This window comes from Lissotriton vulgaris, chromosome 2_1 (assembly GCF_964263255.1).
Source record: "Lissotriton vulgaris chromosome 2_1, aLisVul1.2, whole genome shotgun sequence".
NCBI lineage: Eukaryota > Metazoa > Chordata > Amphibia > Caudata > Salamandridae > Lissotriton > Lissotriton vulgaris.
Window position 1 is genome coordinate 1,442,361,364 of NC_141687.1, and position 18,491 is coordinate 1,442,379,854.

At 41.3% G+C, this 18,491-nt stretch overlaps 1 protein-coding gene across 1 annotated transcript in view; it reads left to right on the forward strand.

Annotated features, from left to right (window-relative positions):
* Positions 1 to 18,491, forward strand: part of LOC147732725 (NXPE family member 1-like) — a 98,810-nt gene that overhangs the window by 66,912 nt on the left and 13,407 nt on the right. Inside the window, exons 2-4 of the mRNA XM_086958856.1 lie at positions 4,424 to 5,133; positions 7,923 to 7,984; positions 15,124 to 15,342. Of these exons, the coding sequence (XP_086814982.1) occupies positions 4,424 to 5,133; positions 7,923 to 7,984; positions 15,124 to 15,342 (991 nt within the window). The remainder of the gene's footprint in view (positions 1 to 4,423; positions 5,134 to 7,922; positions 7,985 to 15,123; positions 15,343 to 18,491) is intronic.

The window sequence follows — 18,491 nt, forward strand, 5'->3', positions numbered from 1 at the left end:
CTATATGGGATATTCATTGGTTGCCCAAGTATTTGTATGGGAGACTGAGTATGTGTATGAGTGGCTGGGAGGTGTATGACTCTGTGCAAAGATGTGTGAGCAGTTGATTCACTAGATGTATGGGTTCAAAAGTGCATGTGGAAACAGCTGCATGGGCGGTTGACTGTATGCATGAGTGTATTGGTGAATGAATGGATATCTCAGTGCTACATGTCAAAGTAAGTACATATGTAAAACACAGTCCATGTGAGAGTTGACATATATAAATAACTGAGCATAAGAGCCAGTGAATGTGAGAGTGGCTTTATGAATCATTGTGAACTTGTATCAGGGATTGTATAAGAGAGTAAATATGTGTTAGTATGTGTTTGAATTAGTAAGGTGTGTATAACTGTATAGTTGAGGAAATGGAGGTGTGATTGATACTTTGCATGACTGACTAGGTGTGTGAGTAACTCCATGGATGAGTGACAGTCTGTGAGTGTCTGTTTACACTGAGTGGATCTAAGGTTATATTAGAGTCTGAAGAGCTTCATCGTATTATCACATGAATGATGTCATCAGTGATGTGATCAGTAATGTCAAATGAGATGTTATCAGTGATTTCATCAGTGATGTCATTTGAGATGTCATCAGTGATGTCATCAGTGATGTCATTTGAGATGTCATCAGTGTTGTCATTTGAGATGTCATCAGTGATGTCATCAGTGATGTCACTGACCATGTCATGAATGATGTAATATGTGACATCATCAGCAGTGGATTGCGGGTGCGCGATATATAGTTATTGCAACTAACTATATATGCGAATTTCTATGGTTTTGTGCGAGTAAATTAAGGTTTTGTAAATGCTAATTCCTAACTATATATGGTCTATAACCTATGGTTTTTTCAGTGAATATATATATATATATATATATATATATATATATATATATATATATATATATATATATATATATATATGCAAGCAATAATAACACACTTTGTAAATGCAACAGTTAAATGCATGAATAATACTAATGAATACACAAGGAGCAAATAATATGAGATAACACTCAAGAAAATATACTGGACGTCCTGCAAGAGATATATTCACTAGATACATCAAATCATTACTTTGGATGTGCACTCTGGCTCATTTACACATCACAATAAAAACAGCTCAAATGATCAAAGCCACTGGCCACACATCACAATGGCAATAATCAAAGTTCAAACACATCAAATGACCACAGCCACTGGAACCACACATCACAATGGCAATAATCAAAACTCAACACTTCACCTGGTGCAAACACTGCATCTTAGCCCACTCCCGACCGGGGGATTTAACAGCAGGGGATAAGAGTCTCAGCAACCAGTGTTCTGCTGTACCAAAGTAGACTCGTCCGTCCCCATTCGGATTCCGAAATTCCATTTTCTAAGTCAACAACCCTCAGCTTTATAGTCACAAAACACACACTAGAAGGTTTGAGAGTCTTCCTAGCTGTCCAAGGAAACTTACTGAGACTGGCCAGCTTCGAAGCAAGCATTCTATGGTAGAAAGGAGTTCCCACGTCCCCTCTACATTTTCGCATGTTCCAGCCTTTATCTTGACAAAACTTACGAAAGCCTTACAGGGTACATTAAACAATCTCTCACAAATCAATCCTTGAACGTGATTAACCCAAACAACTTGCGGTTTTGGCTCTGCACACAGATAAAGCTCAAGCCAGGCAGAGTTAGCATTCAGGATGAAATAGGGCCATGTCAAAGCCAATAGTAAGAAATTAATAATTCTACCCAGGTTACAACACAGTGCACATTTGTGCACCACTGCTTATTGCATCACATACTTCATCTCTCAATGTACAGCACAGTGCACATTTGTGCACCACTGCTCATACCACTGCACTTCCAGACCAAGAAGTACATTCCACACCTCTCTCTCACTCTCATGCTTTTAAATGCACGTCCCACATGTTCTGTTCTTTGCAAGGCTGTTCTACTCCGAGGCAGCTCCCACTGAAAGACAGCAACATTACAAGAAAGAAAGCTTTAAGAGAAACAAAGCATATACAGGACATTGTACATTCAGGCTAGGATAAAATAACACACCATATTCAATTAAAACGATGATAGTCAAAGGTCATCGCAGGCTGCCAGACCGCAAGAGTGCCTCTAGCGCTACACAAGGAGAGAAAGATATATAGAAAGAGAGCGGAATAAGAGTGATATGCGTAGACAGCTACGTAGAACGTATAGATTTCCAGTGAAGTAACGTAGATCAGATGGAGGCTGTAAGATGAAAGAAAGATTAAAAACAGTGACATAAGTAGGCAGATACGAGTCGGAGATGGCTTACAGGGTATTGCGACACCTCAGCTCCTGGCTGGTCCTGCATTTTCCCAACAGGAAGCAGCCACCTGCAGCCTCCCTCCCCTAAGCCAATCACAATGCTACAATGGCAGCATTGTGATTGGTGGGGAGGCCATTTTCTCTATGTAGGCTGCATGCAACCTACATAGAGAAAAGGTAGAGAGTGCACATAATGGTTTTGCTCAGCGACAGAGGGCCGACCAAACCATCAGGGCCCACAGCATTGGGCAAGCCACTCTCCCTGACCTGCCAACCTGCTTGCCCCCAACCAGGCATACCTTCTGCTCACTCCTCCCCAACCGGCCCAGCCGCCCTTCCCCAACCAGGCATACCCTTCTGCTTTCTGGCAGTGGAAGAAGCAGAAATATAAAATAATATTTAAAGTACCATTTTGTGTTTCTGCTTCTCGCACTGCGAAAAAGCAGTGGGGTGACACCCCTCCGCCCTATTGGAGGAGCCGCCCTGTCCACAACAGCTACTTATTTGCTGCCCAGTGTCTAGGTAGAGGAATTGGAATGTAAAAAATACGTAAGACTTTTAAAGCTCTGTTTATTTTCTGATCCTTTCACTTAGACAACGGGTACTGAGTGCAGTGCAATGAGTGCCAAAGGGAAAACTAGGTCAACATCTCTTACCCTTGGAAATCCCAGATTGACACCCATCTGTGATGTGGGGGTATCATCTACAATCAAGCTTGTGTGCTCAGCTTTTATCCTTAAAGTATGTTATTAGAGCACATCTTATCAAACATGAGTTGTGTTTCTTGCAAAAGGACTACCCGAACATTTCAAATTAAAAAATATTTGGTGGATGTTGTCACAAAGTACCAAATAATATATATTCAACATTCTTTGTGTTATAGAGCTAGGATATGTAACAGTTTCCCCCAAACAGCTACAAACGTACTTACTATACTATCATCATATTCAAAAAATAACATAAAAGTATTGTATGCAGGTAAATGAAGCATGAACAGAGTAGTAACTAAATAAATGTGCTTAAATTGCATTATTTGCTTCAATTTTTCCATACCTCCCATTGGTGGAAGGCTGGTGAAATACCTTGTTAAAGATTTTTTTTAACTAGTTAGGTTGACACAACTGGCCCAAAGTGTATGGAGTGTACGATTTGCCTGAGATTGTGATGTAAAATAGAATTTGGCATTTCACATCGCACCAGGTTTACTGGCCTAATGTGTATTAAAATAGAACATTTGTCATTCACTTTGCTAAAATTCCTTGAGAGCCCCAAAATCATGTTAAGCCGAGAATAATGTTACTGCCCCTGTTTGCTTTAAAACGCACTATTTGCCACATGTAGTCACAAAGAATGACTCTGTGTTTTACGCACTACATTGGAAAAGCAAAAGGAGCCCCCCACAAGTAATTTTGATTCGGCTCTTATGACGTCTCTGTCTCCACTAATCCATGTGTTAGCCCCCTGCGAAGTTTGAGTCTAGTTGCGCCTCTGGCATGCACCTACATGTAAAATGATTGTGAGTTTCTGGCATACCAGTTTTGTTGTACGCACTAGTAAAAGCTAAGCAGGGCATGCCTGTTTCATACAAAAAGTTTGTGAGAAGCCTGCACCATCTAACCCTCTTGAAAGACACGTTTGTAGGGGCATAGGCGTGGGAAATGTGAGACACTACAGAAAGTAGGGGCACCTCAATAGTTCGGATTCGGAAAGACGCAATACTATGGTCGTGTAATAAAGTCTTGCACATGCCTGCTTTGGTCACACTAACTTCGCTTCCCTCTACACATCATTCAAAAAACACGATTTCACCATTTCCAACACCATCAAAGGTTGAGTTTGCTTTTTACAACAATTGATTATTTAGAATTCCTTTCCAGTCTCACTGTTGTCTTGAGGTAGATTTGGTGTACTCTGTCCCTCAGCCCTCCAGTTGTGTGGAACATAGGTGAGTGTGGAGGGTATGCCAGAGAATGTCTGTAAAATAGTACACCATGTTACATCGCTTGACGATTAAAGGACATATTGCAGCGCACCAGGTTACCTATCCCATTGATACAAACCCAAATCTTGTTTTGTGTTTTAGAATTCCACTTGTTGGTATTTGAGTCCATCTAACTCAGTGAACTTGGAAGTGAAACCTTTGCTGAGAATTAAACAGACTGCGATTGACAACGAAATTGACAAAATCTTCAACAGAATCCAGCAGATGATTCCCCATGTCACTTACACTCACAAGAATCAAACGTCCAGCGCTGAAAATAGCCAGACGACTCTGATAGACCCTAAGCAAAACTACTGTGTTGGAGATCAATTAACCATAAAGATCGATGTATTCGATTATTTGGGCAACAGAAAGAAATATGGGGGAGACTTGTTCATCGGCAGACTCTATTCACCTGACCTTGGAGCGGGAACTTCTGGAAAGATTGAAGATTTTAGTAATGGAATATACCATGTTCATTTTACCCTTTTTTGGGAGGGCAAAGTAAATGTATCGTTGCTACTGCTACATCCCACTGAAGCCAATTCAGCCATATGGAAGGCAAGAAATCAAGGATATGAAAACGTCGATTTCACGGGCACCTTCACCAATCAGACCCACAGCGTCAAAACTGAGTGCAACTTTCAAATACAGACAAAAAAACAATTGTGCGAGTACATCGATGAGAGAAATGGGGAATATTTTTGCTGTGTCAAACCAGACCATATGTCTTGTGACAGTTTTGCTTCCATGATGTCTGTCAACAACGACCACTCCTACCTGGACGACCTGGAGAAATCTCTCATTGTCCGGTGAGTTCTCACAGGTATGAATTAAGTAGAAGAGGCACTCAGAGGTGCATTGGATAATACACAAGAGTTAATTCCTTAACCCCTTTGCTGCGGCGGCAATTCCGCCGCAGTGCTGGGGGGGAGGGGGGCGAGCGGTGGCCACATGCTCGTGACGGAGCCGCTCCGTCACGAGCCGCGGTTGAGCTGTGCTCGTGACGGAGCGGTTCCGTCATGGCCCCGCCCGCTCAATAGAACTCGCCGCGCAGGCGCGAAATCAGCGCCGCGCAGGCGCGGCGGCAGGGCCATGATGGAACCGCTCCGTCATGAGCACAGCTCAGCCGATGCTCATGACGGAGCGGCTCCGTCATGAGCATGGGAGGGGTTAAACACATTTGTCTTCTGTTTTTTAAATGTGCTGCTTCAAGTCTGCCCCAGGCGAAATTTCAGTTAGAAAGAACAACCATAGTGTATGTTATCCAGAGGAGGAATTAAACAAGCATTGGCAAAGCCAGTCGACCTTGTCTGTTAGACCTATTGGCTTTGACAATCTTTTTTGGCCATGCTGTACAGTATTGCACTTGCTGTGCAGCATGGCTATTAGAAAAACAACAATGTGGCTGCATTCAACATGCAAGTTTGGGCCAACAAAATGACACTTGTGTTTTTCCTTTTTTCTTACTGATCCAATGTGCTGATACACGTCTTGTGGTTCAGTAAATTAAAATAAATGGTAAAGACACTGTTTTAAAACACATTTCGAAAGTGCTTAAACTAATAAATAAATTAATAAATAAAAACGATGTCCACCTTGCGGGTTGGTCAGGGGGAGGATTAGAAGCAGAACTGGGAGTGGGGGGAAGAAACAACGTGGACCACAGAAGTGGGGGGGGAGCATACAGAGGCTAGAGAGGCAACATGAGTGTGGATGGGAAAAAGAAGCACATGGGCTGGGGAAAGTAAGGTGGAGAGTGGGGAGAAAAGCATATGGGGAGATAGTGGGAAACACATGCACTCTCATGGGGTGTTTAAAAAAAAGGACAAAAAGAAGAAAGTAGTTCCCTAAAAGCAAGCAATGGTAGGCTAGAAGCCAGTCAATTAAAGAGATGTTAAAGTGGTTCGGCTTCCTAGGAGTGACAAACACAAGATATACACGCTGAGGCAGAATAAGAAGCAGGCAAATAACAGTTACAATGAAGTTAACCAACGGAAAGCAAGGGGCAGGTGCAAAATCCTGTAATCTTGGTAATCAAAAAATGTTTCTTTCACAACCAGGCAGCTTTCTCTGTCTGGTAGGCTCCACCTAAAAAGAGCTCCACTTCCATGTGAACAATCCTTTGCAACTTACTTTATAACCAGTGAAGAGCAGAGGAGCGAACAAAGAGCCCAAATGCAGTGAGGGTGATGAAAGACATCGTCCTCACTTCAAGCCACCTTCATCTGACTGCTACTTGAGACTCATACTGGTGTCTGATGTGATGCTTTGCTGGGCTACCATCACATGCGCGGTAGCTTGCATCCTGCTGCTTGCATAAGATACAACCATGTTCAGCTTCAACAGTTGCATGGTATGGGAGGTACAGAGAAGAAATGTAATGTACACCAAAAATTCAAAACAGCTTCAATGTTTAAAGAAGTTTATGAGGCAAAGTAAGAACATTTGATATGCACTGGGGCCTTTGACCCTCAGATGAGATCAGTACGTGCTGAGGCTCCACTTGGTTTAAATTGTAATCTGTGGTATGATGTCAGACATATGAGTCATATTGTTGGCAAAAGCAAAAAAGTGATATTTAAAGGCAGCGATAACATTAGCTTGAAAGAAAAATGTTTGACAGAAGAGGAGCCTGGAAAAGGCTTGTTAAGCTTAAAAGAGATTTAAGTTATAACGTAGTGTGCTTATTATTGGTTAAGGAAAAGGGGAGATTTACAGTCATTGTAACAGTCAATGAATGGGTTAGCACTATCTTACCGTATAGTTTTTAGGGTAAGGGTAAGGGTGAGTTTTAAGGTTAGGTTGTGGACAAGGGTTTTAGGTTTTGGTGATAAGGTAATACTAGTGCTTAATTTGAGCTGGTGGTTGCTGGTAGGGCCACCCACACTCATTTCGGGGGGCCAGCACTCATTTTTCCACTTCATTCACTTACGAGAGCAAGAGAGGGAACAACACACAAAACGGAAAGACAAAAGAAGAGAAGGACAGAAAAAACATCATAAAGAGATTAAGCAAAACTTGCTAGAGTGAGATAAACGGGTAGCAAGTGTCTGGTGGTGGATTAAAAAGGCATGAGGTGGATTCCTGATAATGCAACCTTTGTATTCAGCGTGCTGACAAACAATTGCACCCAGCTGCAAGATTTAAGGCAGAGCCCTGGGCACCGGCACACCTTCTTTTACAAGTTAAGTACTGTCTGAAAGTTACTGTTCAGTTGCATGTTAGGTTTAGGGATGGAGTAAGTGAGGTTTAGTGGGTGCTGGTGAGGTTTTCGGCAGCTCAAAGCATGGTTGAGTATCTTCAACAAAAATTTACTAAATTGTGAAAATGATGAGCATTTTCGAGCATTTAGCTCCAAAAATAATTGACGAGCTCATAGACAGCATTTATTTTCAAACTATGTTTTTGCTGTCTTTTTTCAAATTTTTGGCTTTTCAAAGATTTAATTTTGAGTTTTCAACCATCAGTTGTTGCTTAGACACCAATGTATATTCTTACAGGAAGGTAGGAAACAAAGGCAAATAGAATGTAAAAATGTACAATTGGAATGAAAATACGTTCGAAATTTGAATGTCACATTTCGTGTGTTGTCTTACAGATCCAACATCGGTAAAGAAATGAAAAAGCCCTTTGAGGATATAAATGTTCTTCAATGTAACAGTGAGTTGAAATATCTGTTGTTCCTGTGATTGTGGTTTATTAGTAGTTATGTTTCCCATTGAGACCAGGTCTTCTCTCCAATCACTGCCACAATATCGAAACCATAAATATTATGATACCAAGATATTGTGCAAAAAATATCGATCACAAACATATCGATTTTCTATACATATAATGGTAACTACAAATATATTGGAAAAATATTGTTTTATACTAATTTTAAAAAATATTTACAAAAAAATCGTTTTGAGTATATATGCAGTTTAAATACATAAAACAAATATTTTAACATATAATATTAATATATTGAAAATTAAATGTTTAAATAATATTAAAAAATATATATACTTACTAATTTAACAAAACACGCATACATAGATACGTTTATATACACGTATATAATGTAAAACTGTTATAAAAAATATTAATTTTAACCTATATTATAATTTTATAATTGTTTTTAAATTTACCAATATAACGTTTTTATATATGTATATATGTATATTTCTGAAACATTTAAAATATTGCCAATTTAGTTATACATAGAAAGTATACAATATATAAGAATACGTGTTAATAAAAATATCCTAAAAATGACATACATATTTCATCAATCATTACAAATAAACGCACTTTCGAAGTCAATTTCTGCAAAATAGGTAGCTTTTTATTGCTTGCTCGCTCTTATTGAAATTTAAAATATATATTTAAATACACAAACACATACTAATATTAAGAATTTAAACAACATTATTAAAAAAATTAAACTCTGTAAATAGTACATATAGTATTTCCACTCCAGTTTATACAACAGTACAAAAAGGGATAAACTCAAGAGGGATAAAATGTACTATTTCCACTCCAGTCTGTGCAACAGTAGGGAAAACATTGGCCCCTGGAGAGGTAAAAGTTACTATTCCCACTCCAGCCTGTAACATAGTAGGGAAAGCGTTGGACTCAGGAAGGGTAAAATGTACTATTACCACTCCATTGGTGCAACGGTAGATAGAGACTATTTCATTTAAAGCAAATAAGACATTTTAATAACTTAATTTTTTTTTTTTAATGTATGGCTAAACTGTAATGGAAATTAAGCAAATTGCATAATTATTCATTTTTTAATAATGATTATCCATTAAAGAAAATAATATGAATTTAATTAAAATGCCACACTATATTTTTATAATCATAACAGCCAACAATTACAATGCAATTTAAACAAAAAGGCATCACAGAATTAAGATATTACCTAATAAATAACACAATGTTTAATAAACTATTAAATAATTTTACATGTAATATTACTTAACCCCTTCACTGCGGCGGCTATTCCGCTGCAGTGCTAAGGGGGTGGGGGGGCCGCGCGGCGGTCCCGTGCTCATGACAGAACCGCTCAGTCACGGCACGCGGGTGAGCTGTGCTTGTGACGGAACGGTTCCATCATGGCCCCGCCCACGCTACTGAACGTTAGCGCAGGCGCGGAATTCGCGCCGCGCAGGCGCGGCGAGAGGGCCGTGACGGAACCGTTCCGTCACCAGCACAGCCCACCCGAGGCTCGTGACGGAACGGTTCCATCACGAGCATGGGAAGGGCTAAAAACCTTCCTACCCTATACCTCTACAAACTAAACAACACACACCTAAAATATAACTTAACTCATATGATAATTTTACAATTTGCATAGTTATCAATTAAATATTTATTAAAAAATTATTAATTAATTATCAATAAAACATTTTTGAATTAACTTCCCACCCTGTACCCCTACAAAGCCAACAATACACATGTAAACTATATAATAAAAAGCTCAATAATTACACAATTTACATGATTATCAATTACACAATGAATAATAGTTAACAAATAATTAATTTGTTATATTTAATTACCTGTTCTCCCTTTACTTCTACAAACACAAGAACCCGCACCTGAAATACAACTTAAAAAATATCGTAATTATATAAAATACATAATGCTCAATTAAATAATTCTTATTATTTATCATTAATTACAAATAATTACCACTCCCACCCTTTACTCCTACAAACCTCTCAACCCACACTGAAAATATAAATTAAAAATTAAATAATTAAACAATGTACATAATTAACTATAAATTAAAGAAATAAAAATATTTACATATAATTATTCGTTAACTATAATTAATTTACTTCCCACCCAAAACCCTTATAAACCTCACAACCTACCTGTAAAATATAACTTAAAAACGACATGCTTTACACAATTTATATAAAGAATTATCAATTAAATAATTAATATTACTTTTAAATCCATTAATAATTAATTATAATTAATTTACAAAACTGTCCTCTACCCCTACAACCCCCGAAATCCACTAAAACATTACATCTAAAAACGACTAAAAATATACAAACTCTATTTAAAAGCATTAACAATACTTATGCAAACTATTTATAATATATACAATAAATACATAAATATAAATTAACTATATTATTTATAACAATATTTTTTATAAACAATATTAGCAACATGGATATTTTTGTAAATGATATTAACAACATAGATATTTTTAACATCTATATTACTTACCCAGAAAATCGATACTCTTGTCAACGATATTCCTGCATCATGGTATTTGTGTATCACAATATTAAAAACTCGATATTTGCGTGTCTCAATATTTTTTACTCTATATTTTGTCCCAATACCCTTCTATCATCTCCTACTTTTCTGGATTCCAATAAAGATTCAAAGTCCAGATCTTTGCTTTTTCTTTGTGGCAATATCTGCCTTTAGCTCTCATTCCATATTTTTCAATATTTAACTGTGCCATTCTCCAGGGCCTGGGAAGCCTAAAAGCCATCTATGCCTTTCGTTCGACCCACATATCTGTGAATGTGATTGCGTCTATGCTATGGGTAGAAGCTCAGCCATGGGCAAATACTCTGGAGTGACAATCAAAATTAGTTGGAAAAGAGATGCCAGTCCCAGTTCGGTGGGCCATGGGCAAGGGAGGTCCACAAGGCCTCAGCCATGGAGGTTGAGGTTGTTTGCTTTCAATGTCCCTAAGTCCACCCCACTATAGCTCTGAAAACTTGGGATAAGTAAAACCCCTTCAAGAACTTGACTCTCAGTGGTAAAAATGGTAAGCAGTCACAAGTTTCTAAAGAAGGTAATATGGGAATGCTTGAGCTCAGCACTCTGGAGTCACACTGCAGTGTAATAAGTTATTGTATAACTCAGTGCTTTACTTCCAAGAGGAAAAGTTATTTAATGCACACCAGAACTAAATACTACACATATTATCAGCAAGATGCAATTTAGGGCATCATCACGATGTCAGGCGGATATGACCATTGCAGTTTAGGGACCGACCGACCTCGGTTCAGCAGTCCCCACACCGCAATTACAATGCAACCTCACATGGTGTGGTCGCAAGCTCCCATTTCTCTATAGGAGCTTGTGCTGCAGTCAGAAAATGGCCGCAGCACAAGCTCCCATGGAGAAATTTAAGGTTCAGTTGATCCCTGCACTGCGTGGCAGGCACCTCATGGCACCTGCCACATAGTGTAAGGATTAACATGGGGGCACCATAGGTGCCCCCCCCCCCGGCCCTAACCAGAGGCCACTGAGGGATGGGTGCCCTGCTAGGGGCCTCCAGAGTCCCCTTTCGACAGGCTTTTCCTGTCTGAAAGCCCAACATGAAAAGCCTGTTGGAAACTGACATCACAATATAGACAGCAGAAACACCGTCCATAGGGGATTATGAAAGGTCCCTGACTGGTCGACAGGCTCTTTGAGCCTGTCGGAAGCCAGTCTAAAAGACCGGATGGTTTACACTCCAACCGCCTACATCATAATTGGGTGGTCGGACTGTAAACCTACCATGTTGGTCAGTAAGCCTCCGATGAGTGACCGGAGGCTTACTGACCAACATCGTAATCTGCCCCTAAGTGTTCTTGGCCCAGAGATAGGTTCTGCAGTTTACCACTCTTGACCCCTGTTCCCTATTATATTCCAAGTAGTTCCCTGCCAAGATCAAAATTATAGATTAAATAAGCTCAGTGGAAGATGACCCCTGTTACGCTCATAGTATGCTCAGTTATTCACTGTTTCATGTTTTCGGACTTAAGAGAGACATGCTTAGACTGTGATGGAGTAGCCCTATTTACCTGCACACAGTCTAAGGTCCAGTGGGTAATCTCCATTATGCCCTCGCTGCATACATACAGCCAGATAGGGAGGAAGATCATTCTCATACCTAGCTCCCCACTACTGGAACAGACTATCTGTACATAGTACAGTCCTGCCCTGCCTTAACCCTATTAAAAAACTGCTTAAAACTTGCCTTGCCTGATTCTCCCATATCCCTCCTTCCTTTGAATGTGCTACAAGAGACCCTCTTGGGGGTGATTCATTTGGCGCTTTATACATTTGAATACCATAACCTAACATGGAGGGTCTGCACACACACAAGTGCCGACTGGTATCTCCATCATTCACTCGCAATCCTGCCCCTGGTAGACTGTGAGTCAGCAGCTCTGACAGGACTTCTCCTGCAGTGGTGTCCTTGATGGCTGGGGTGGCATCTTGCAGGCACGGACAAGAGTTCCTTGGAGCCATTTCGAGCACAAGACCAAAAGCTAGGAGATAGCGCTATGTTAGAACCCAATCCTGGTACTTATTTGTGAAGGCAGAAAGGAATGCTTTGCAGAGCCTCAGAGTCTTGCTGGAGGCTTGTTCAGTCAAGATGGAATCTGGTGCTGTGCTCATCTGGGTCTGCAATCTACAACCTGGGTGAAGTGTCTCTCTCCTGACCAGGTGGCAACCCTTTTATAATAGATCATATGTAAGTTGGAATTTCCAATTTCACCTTAGGAATGTCTTGACATAATCCTAATCAGTAGGTGTGCTAATAAGGTAAACACATATCAATACACACGACGTTTGGGTTATGTTTGTTATTTGACCTTGAAAAGGGCACCTGTCCCATACTGTTGTCACACTGGGGGTTTTTGTCCATGTTATTGAGAGGAGGCTATGACACATTCAGAGGTCAACAGGATGTGACACATTTACAGATCTTCAGGAAGATAAGGGACACCATGTTTAGACCTAGGAAGCTAAAGACTGCCATTTGCTAGACACACCTAGGACAAAATAGAATCTCAGCCTGCACAAACTGGATCCGCGCTCAAGTGTTCAAGAGCCTAAAACTAAAATAAAGATGCCTAAAATCAAGTGATTGAAATAAATAAAATAATAGAAGTATGAAGAAAAGCAGTCACGTTTATGGCATTCCTGGAATAATTTCCGAACTAAGCAATCACAAAATAATCCCTGAATGTGTTTATGGTTGAACTATCTAGGACTAAATATATGTTTATCTTGTAGCTTGAGGTGTATGAATTTAAATTCGGATAATGTTATGAATCTGCACATTTGAAGAAGAATTGTAAAATGTTCTCGCTTTTCCCAGGGCAAAATTTCACATCAACCTGCCTCAACTATTCACTGGAGCCTTAAAACACCTATGGCAGCCCTGGTACAACCAGTAAATGAGAATGTGTAGTATACGATGGCTCTTTAAAAACTGGTACGTCGTGGCTTATGAGTTGCGTGCCTGCATCCCCAAGCTCAGGGCCGGCCTTGGGCATGGGCAAGCTGGGCACGGGCCAAGGGCCCCAATAATTTGGAGGGGCGCAACAGGGAGCTGTCTGGCTTAATGTCATGCAAACAGCAGCTCGTGCATCCCACTTGGTCTCAATCAGGTCTCGTTAAAGCCTTTATAATCAGCCCTTAATGTACCTCAATGTAATTGTTAGCACCCCATCACACCCTAACCTCCTCCCACCTTCCTTACTACTCTGCCATCACAACACAATGACCCCCTCCACACCACAGCAAACACCAAATGATATTTCCGCCCAGCGAGCCGTCCCAGTCAATCTGATTTAGGGCCACCCCTACCTAGGGTGCATGGGGAACATTCCTCCTGATGCACAGGCCGTCACTTTTGGTATTATTGAGAAAGTTCTTCAGTTATGCACTCCGCGAAACTGACATAGTTTTTGAAAAAATATATAAGCACAGCTTTGAAATCGTAAGTTGCACAACTTTGCACAACTTTATTTAAAACAGGGAGCTGACAAAGAGACCCTATACTCAGGGCAGCTGAAATTATGAAATTGTGCGACTGCACCAATTTCTGTCGATTTTAACAAAAAACATTTTGTTTCTAGCTCAAACGGTTCAAAAAAGTTACCAAAAATGCAGTGGCGTGTGTTGCCGTGCGATGAAAGCTCCCTTGTAAAGGTTGACTGGTCATCTTTCTGTAGCTTGCTGCTGTATGTAGATGTAATGAGTTGCAACCTAAGCTTAGAGAGTGTTTACAAGTGCACAAAAGACACAATAATTAAATACTATCACAAAATGTGCCACATTATGCCGCTTAATGTGCCTTTTCTTGCCGCATGAATTAGTCAATCCTGCCACGTGATTTGTCCCTCTCCTGCCGCATAATTCCAGTGGTCCTGCATATACAAATCTTTTTTATGATTAAATCCAAGGAGAACTACACAAGGTCGAATGCACACTCATGTCCAGAAAGCTGATCAGTCTTTTGCAATGAGATGAAAACATCTTCTGCCATCTATGATTTCAGTTGTTGCAATGGCTTGATTCGCTCAGTATTTTTTTGTTTTTTTGTTTAATGCTTTATGATCAGTTTGAAAACGAACAGCGTTGTTGTAGGTGTATTGGTTTAGAGATATGACATGGGAAGCTTTTTTGTCAAGCATTCTTCTAGTAGATTATACTTCAATGTTTATTAATATTTCAGCTTAGTTTCTGGTGGCTACTAATAGTCGCTCTGTATCTCGTATTCGTCTTTTGCTTCATTGTCTACAACACGAAGGGTCATTTCATAGCTGTGATTCCAGACACATATGTAGACCCATTCAAGAGAAGTCTTAAGTTTACATGTCACTTCTATAATAAAAAAGCATTTCAATCACAGCACTGCATTTAAGGTTTTACCTCAGAAAGCGCCAAACAGCCCGCTCTCCATTATTTGTTTTAACACACAGGCCTCTGCGCGCTGTATATTGTGTTATCATTCGTTCACAAGATGCATTATTTTATTTTTGTATCAGAAGGCAAATCATCAAAAGAAGAAAAATGCAGGACCGGGATGCACTCCCCATTCCCCGGCGGCCACTTCCTGCAAAATATCTGGAATCCAGTTGGCTGCTCGATGTCTCCGAGCAGCACCAAGGACCTGATGGACAAGTGTCTGCCGGGGAAGATGATTTATCTAATGGGGGATTCAACTCTTCGCCAGTGGATATCATATTTCCTCAATAACGTGAAAAGTAGGTTCATCCAGCATGTAACTTCAGAATGATCACCGTGCTTCAGCACTGTATTCTTTCACAGGTGTTGACTCCACAGGGCATGTTGAAGCAAAACATGATGGGCACTGCACCGGGACATCGCCGGACCCAGTCACCGTGAATCAATCAATCAATCAATGAGGAGTTTGTTAAAGCGCAACTACTCACCCGTAAGGGTCTCAAGGCGCTAGGGGTGGGGGGGTGCAGGTTCCGTTCCATCAAGGAGGGGGTCTGTCGAAGAGCCAGGTTTTGAGGTTTCTTGCGAAGATGCAACCGAATGCATCTGGTTGGAAAAAAAAGGACTGTATATTTCTTGTCTGTCACAATACAATTGGACTATAGTCCCAGGTACAACGGGGCCAAAGGCAGAGTGGTTACATGGACAGTAGCTTTGTTGGGGATATTGCATTCTAGTTTGGGGTTAAGGCGTCTCTGCAAGCTGTGCGAGGCAGGCTCCTGGGACCTCTTCCTGATGAGGCTAGTGGAGTGTTAAGTAAATTAGGACAGGGGCGCCCACGGGTTCCGATGGCATCTCTAAGGACTTCACAGCCCTGCTTTCAACCTGTTTCTGTGTTGCCTGACCAGTAAACATTTGTTTGAGGAGGGAGTCGCTCAGTACTGGTGGTGAAGCAGCAGAGAACATTGCAGATGCCAGGTGCTCGCATAAACCTATATTACAGGTTCTTGTTCTGCCCAGAATTGACTGTTGTGGCTCAAATGGGAATTACGGACTAGGAACTCGAGAAAAATATGAAGAGAATGAGTTATTAATCCAGATTTCTGCCTATTTCCAATCCATATGCGTAGGTAGTGGGATATATCATAATGCCTGTAATGTCTGGTCCCATTAATGATGAATTACAAAAGCAGGTCTGGATTGGGAACCAAAACCAGCCCCCCTGGGGTGAGGGGGGGGTGTAGCCGACCTTTTTGCTGGTGCCGGTTTCTGCTGATTTTGTTACAGGGGGACGATATTGCTGACCCCTTGTAACAAAAACAGCCCCCAGGGGCCCAAAATCGGCCCCTACTCTGGCGGCCCACCAGGGAAATGCCCGGTGCCCGCTACGGCCAGTCCGGCCCTGTACTAAAGTTTCCAAAACAGTGATGGATGGAATGCTTGAAGTAATCTCAGCTACTGGTACTTACTCGAGCCGCATCCCAATCCATTGTTATTTTGAACACCATGCCCCCTATGGACCTAGCTGTATGCAGCTCCGGCTTAAGCCTGCTTCAATAGGAGTAGTCCAGGCGGAACTGCCAAACCTGGTCCTCCCTGAACTGGAAACAAGCAACCCAGGACCAGTTTAGTCCTTGTTTTAGGCTTATCAGATGAGAATAGGTTGATTCCGAAAAGCAGACTGTGCACAGGACCCACATCTGGGCATATCCATCCCACTTGGGTGACATACAAAAAGTAATGGGTGGAATTTTTGATTTAACCTCAGCCAGTGGTATTTACTCGAGCCACATCTCAATCCATCATTATTTTGAACACCATGCCACCTCAGTTAGTACACAGCTATATGCAAATCAGTCTTGACCCTGCTACTATAGGAAAAGTGCAGCCCTAACTGCTGTTATGACCAGATTCTCAGACCAGATAGAACCAGCTCACCAGAGCAACACCAACCTGGCCAAAACGTAACCACCTCCCTCCTCAGGACCCATCTATCCAGGCACCTGGGTACCTACCTGAGGATGGGGAACTCGCAATATACAAGCTCATATCATTAGGAACACCACTAAATCTATAGGGATTACTAGGAATACTCACTGATTACTGAGGACGTCCATGCCCTACACCACACTCATACCTCATAGTCTCGCGACCACATGGGTCCAGACTAATCTACCCTGGGGCAGTTCTATCACCATCAGTGCTCACGCGGCACCTCTGCAATCCTGCGTGCCTACACACCGGTCTGCAGCCCTTGTGCTCTCTTCCTCACAATCCGGTCCACAATCCGGCGGGCCTAGACACTGGTGTCCTCCCCAGTGTTCTCTAACTCACAGCCCGGTCCACAATCCGGCGGACCTACACACCAGTCTCCCACCTGGTGTTCTCATTAACGCCGCTTACCAACGACGATCACTTTCCTATGAATACCTTCAGCTCTCTCTCTCTCTATGTTGGGAAGTCTCTCTCACTATTCACTAAAGGTTTGCTACTACAATAATATTATGGGATGGCCGAATCACTTAGTGTCAATAATTCCCTAGCTCAAGGGCTCCTCTCTCTCCCTAATTATTCAGTGGCTACTTACCGGATCAGGGGCAGCATCTGTTCTGGCTGTAACACCTGACTAGAAGGAAAGGTTACCTGTGCTTTAAGAACAAGAGACACACACTGTATGCAAGAGTTATTCCCTGATTTAAACGCTCCTATTTCCTTTTGATCCATCAGTTGCTAAAGCATCTGGTTAGAAGAAAGGCTAGCTTTATCATAAGAATAACACATGCACACTGGTTCACTAAGAACTGGGGTATCTTTATTACAATAACAATAGAAAAGGATTCATACACATATCTGCGGGGTCTCTGTAACTAACAGGAACTATAAATAGACTGCACACCGCTGAAAGAAAAGGATTAGACATATAACAGGGACAATGTTATCTGCGGGGTCTCTGTGACTAACAGGAACTGTAACACACCGCTGAAAGAAAAGGGATTAGACATACAGTATAAGGACAAGGTTAATATTTGAAAAGTAAGGAACCATATCACCTAGGGAGTATGAAGTCTTGCTATAGCTGTCATCTGGGCTTCTATCTCGTCTGTGCCTTAGCTCGTCTTAGATCCTCTCCTGCACTCTTGGACACACATCTGCGCTGATCACTCTGCACTGGACTCCTCTCCCCCACGGACTCTCTCTACCTTCTAACTTCAGTCTAATGGTTTCTGCCGCTCTGATAATCGTTCGCTCCACTAGCTTCTTCACTCTATCTGATTGTCTCCATGCCAATGTCCAATTCACTCCAGCTGCTCCCACAGATTAATCCACAATATAACTTCAGTCTCTTCTAAAAGGCATTACTTCAGACTCCAGCTATTCACAACTCCTCCTGATAAGTAACTGCTTCTGACTGCTTCCTTCAGTTCCAGCTCACTGACTGTCTGTCTGTCTT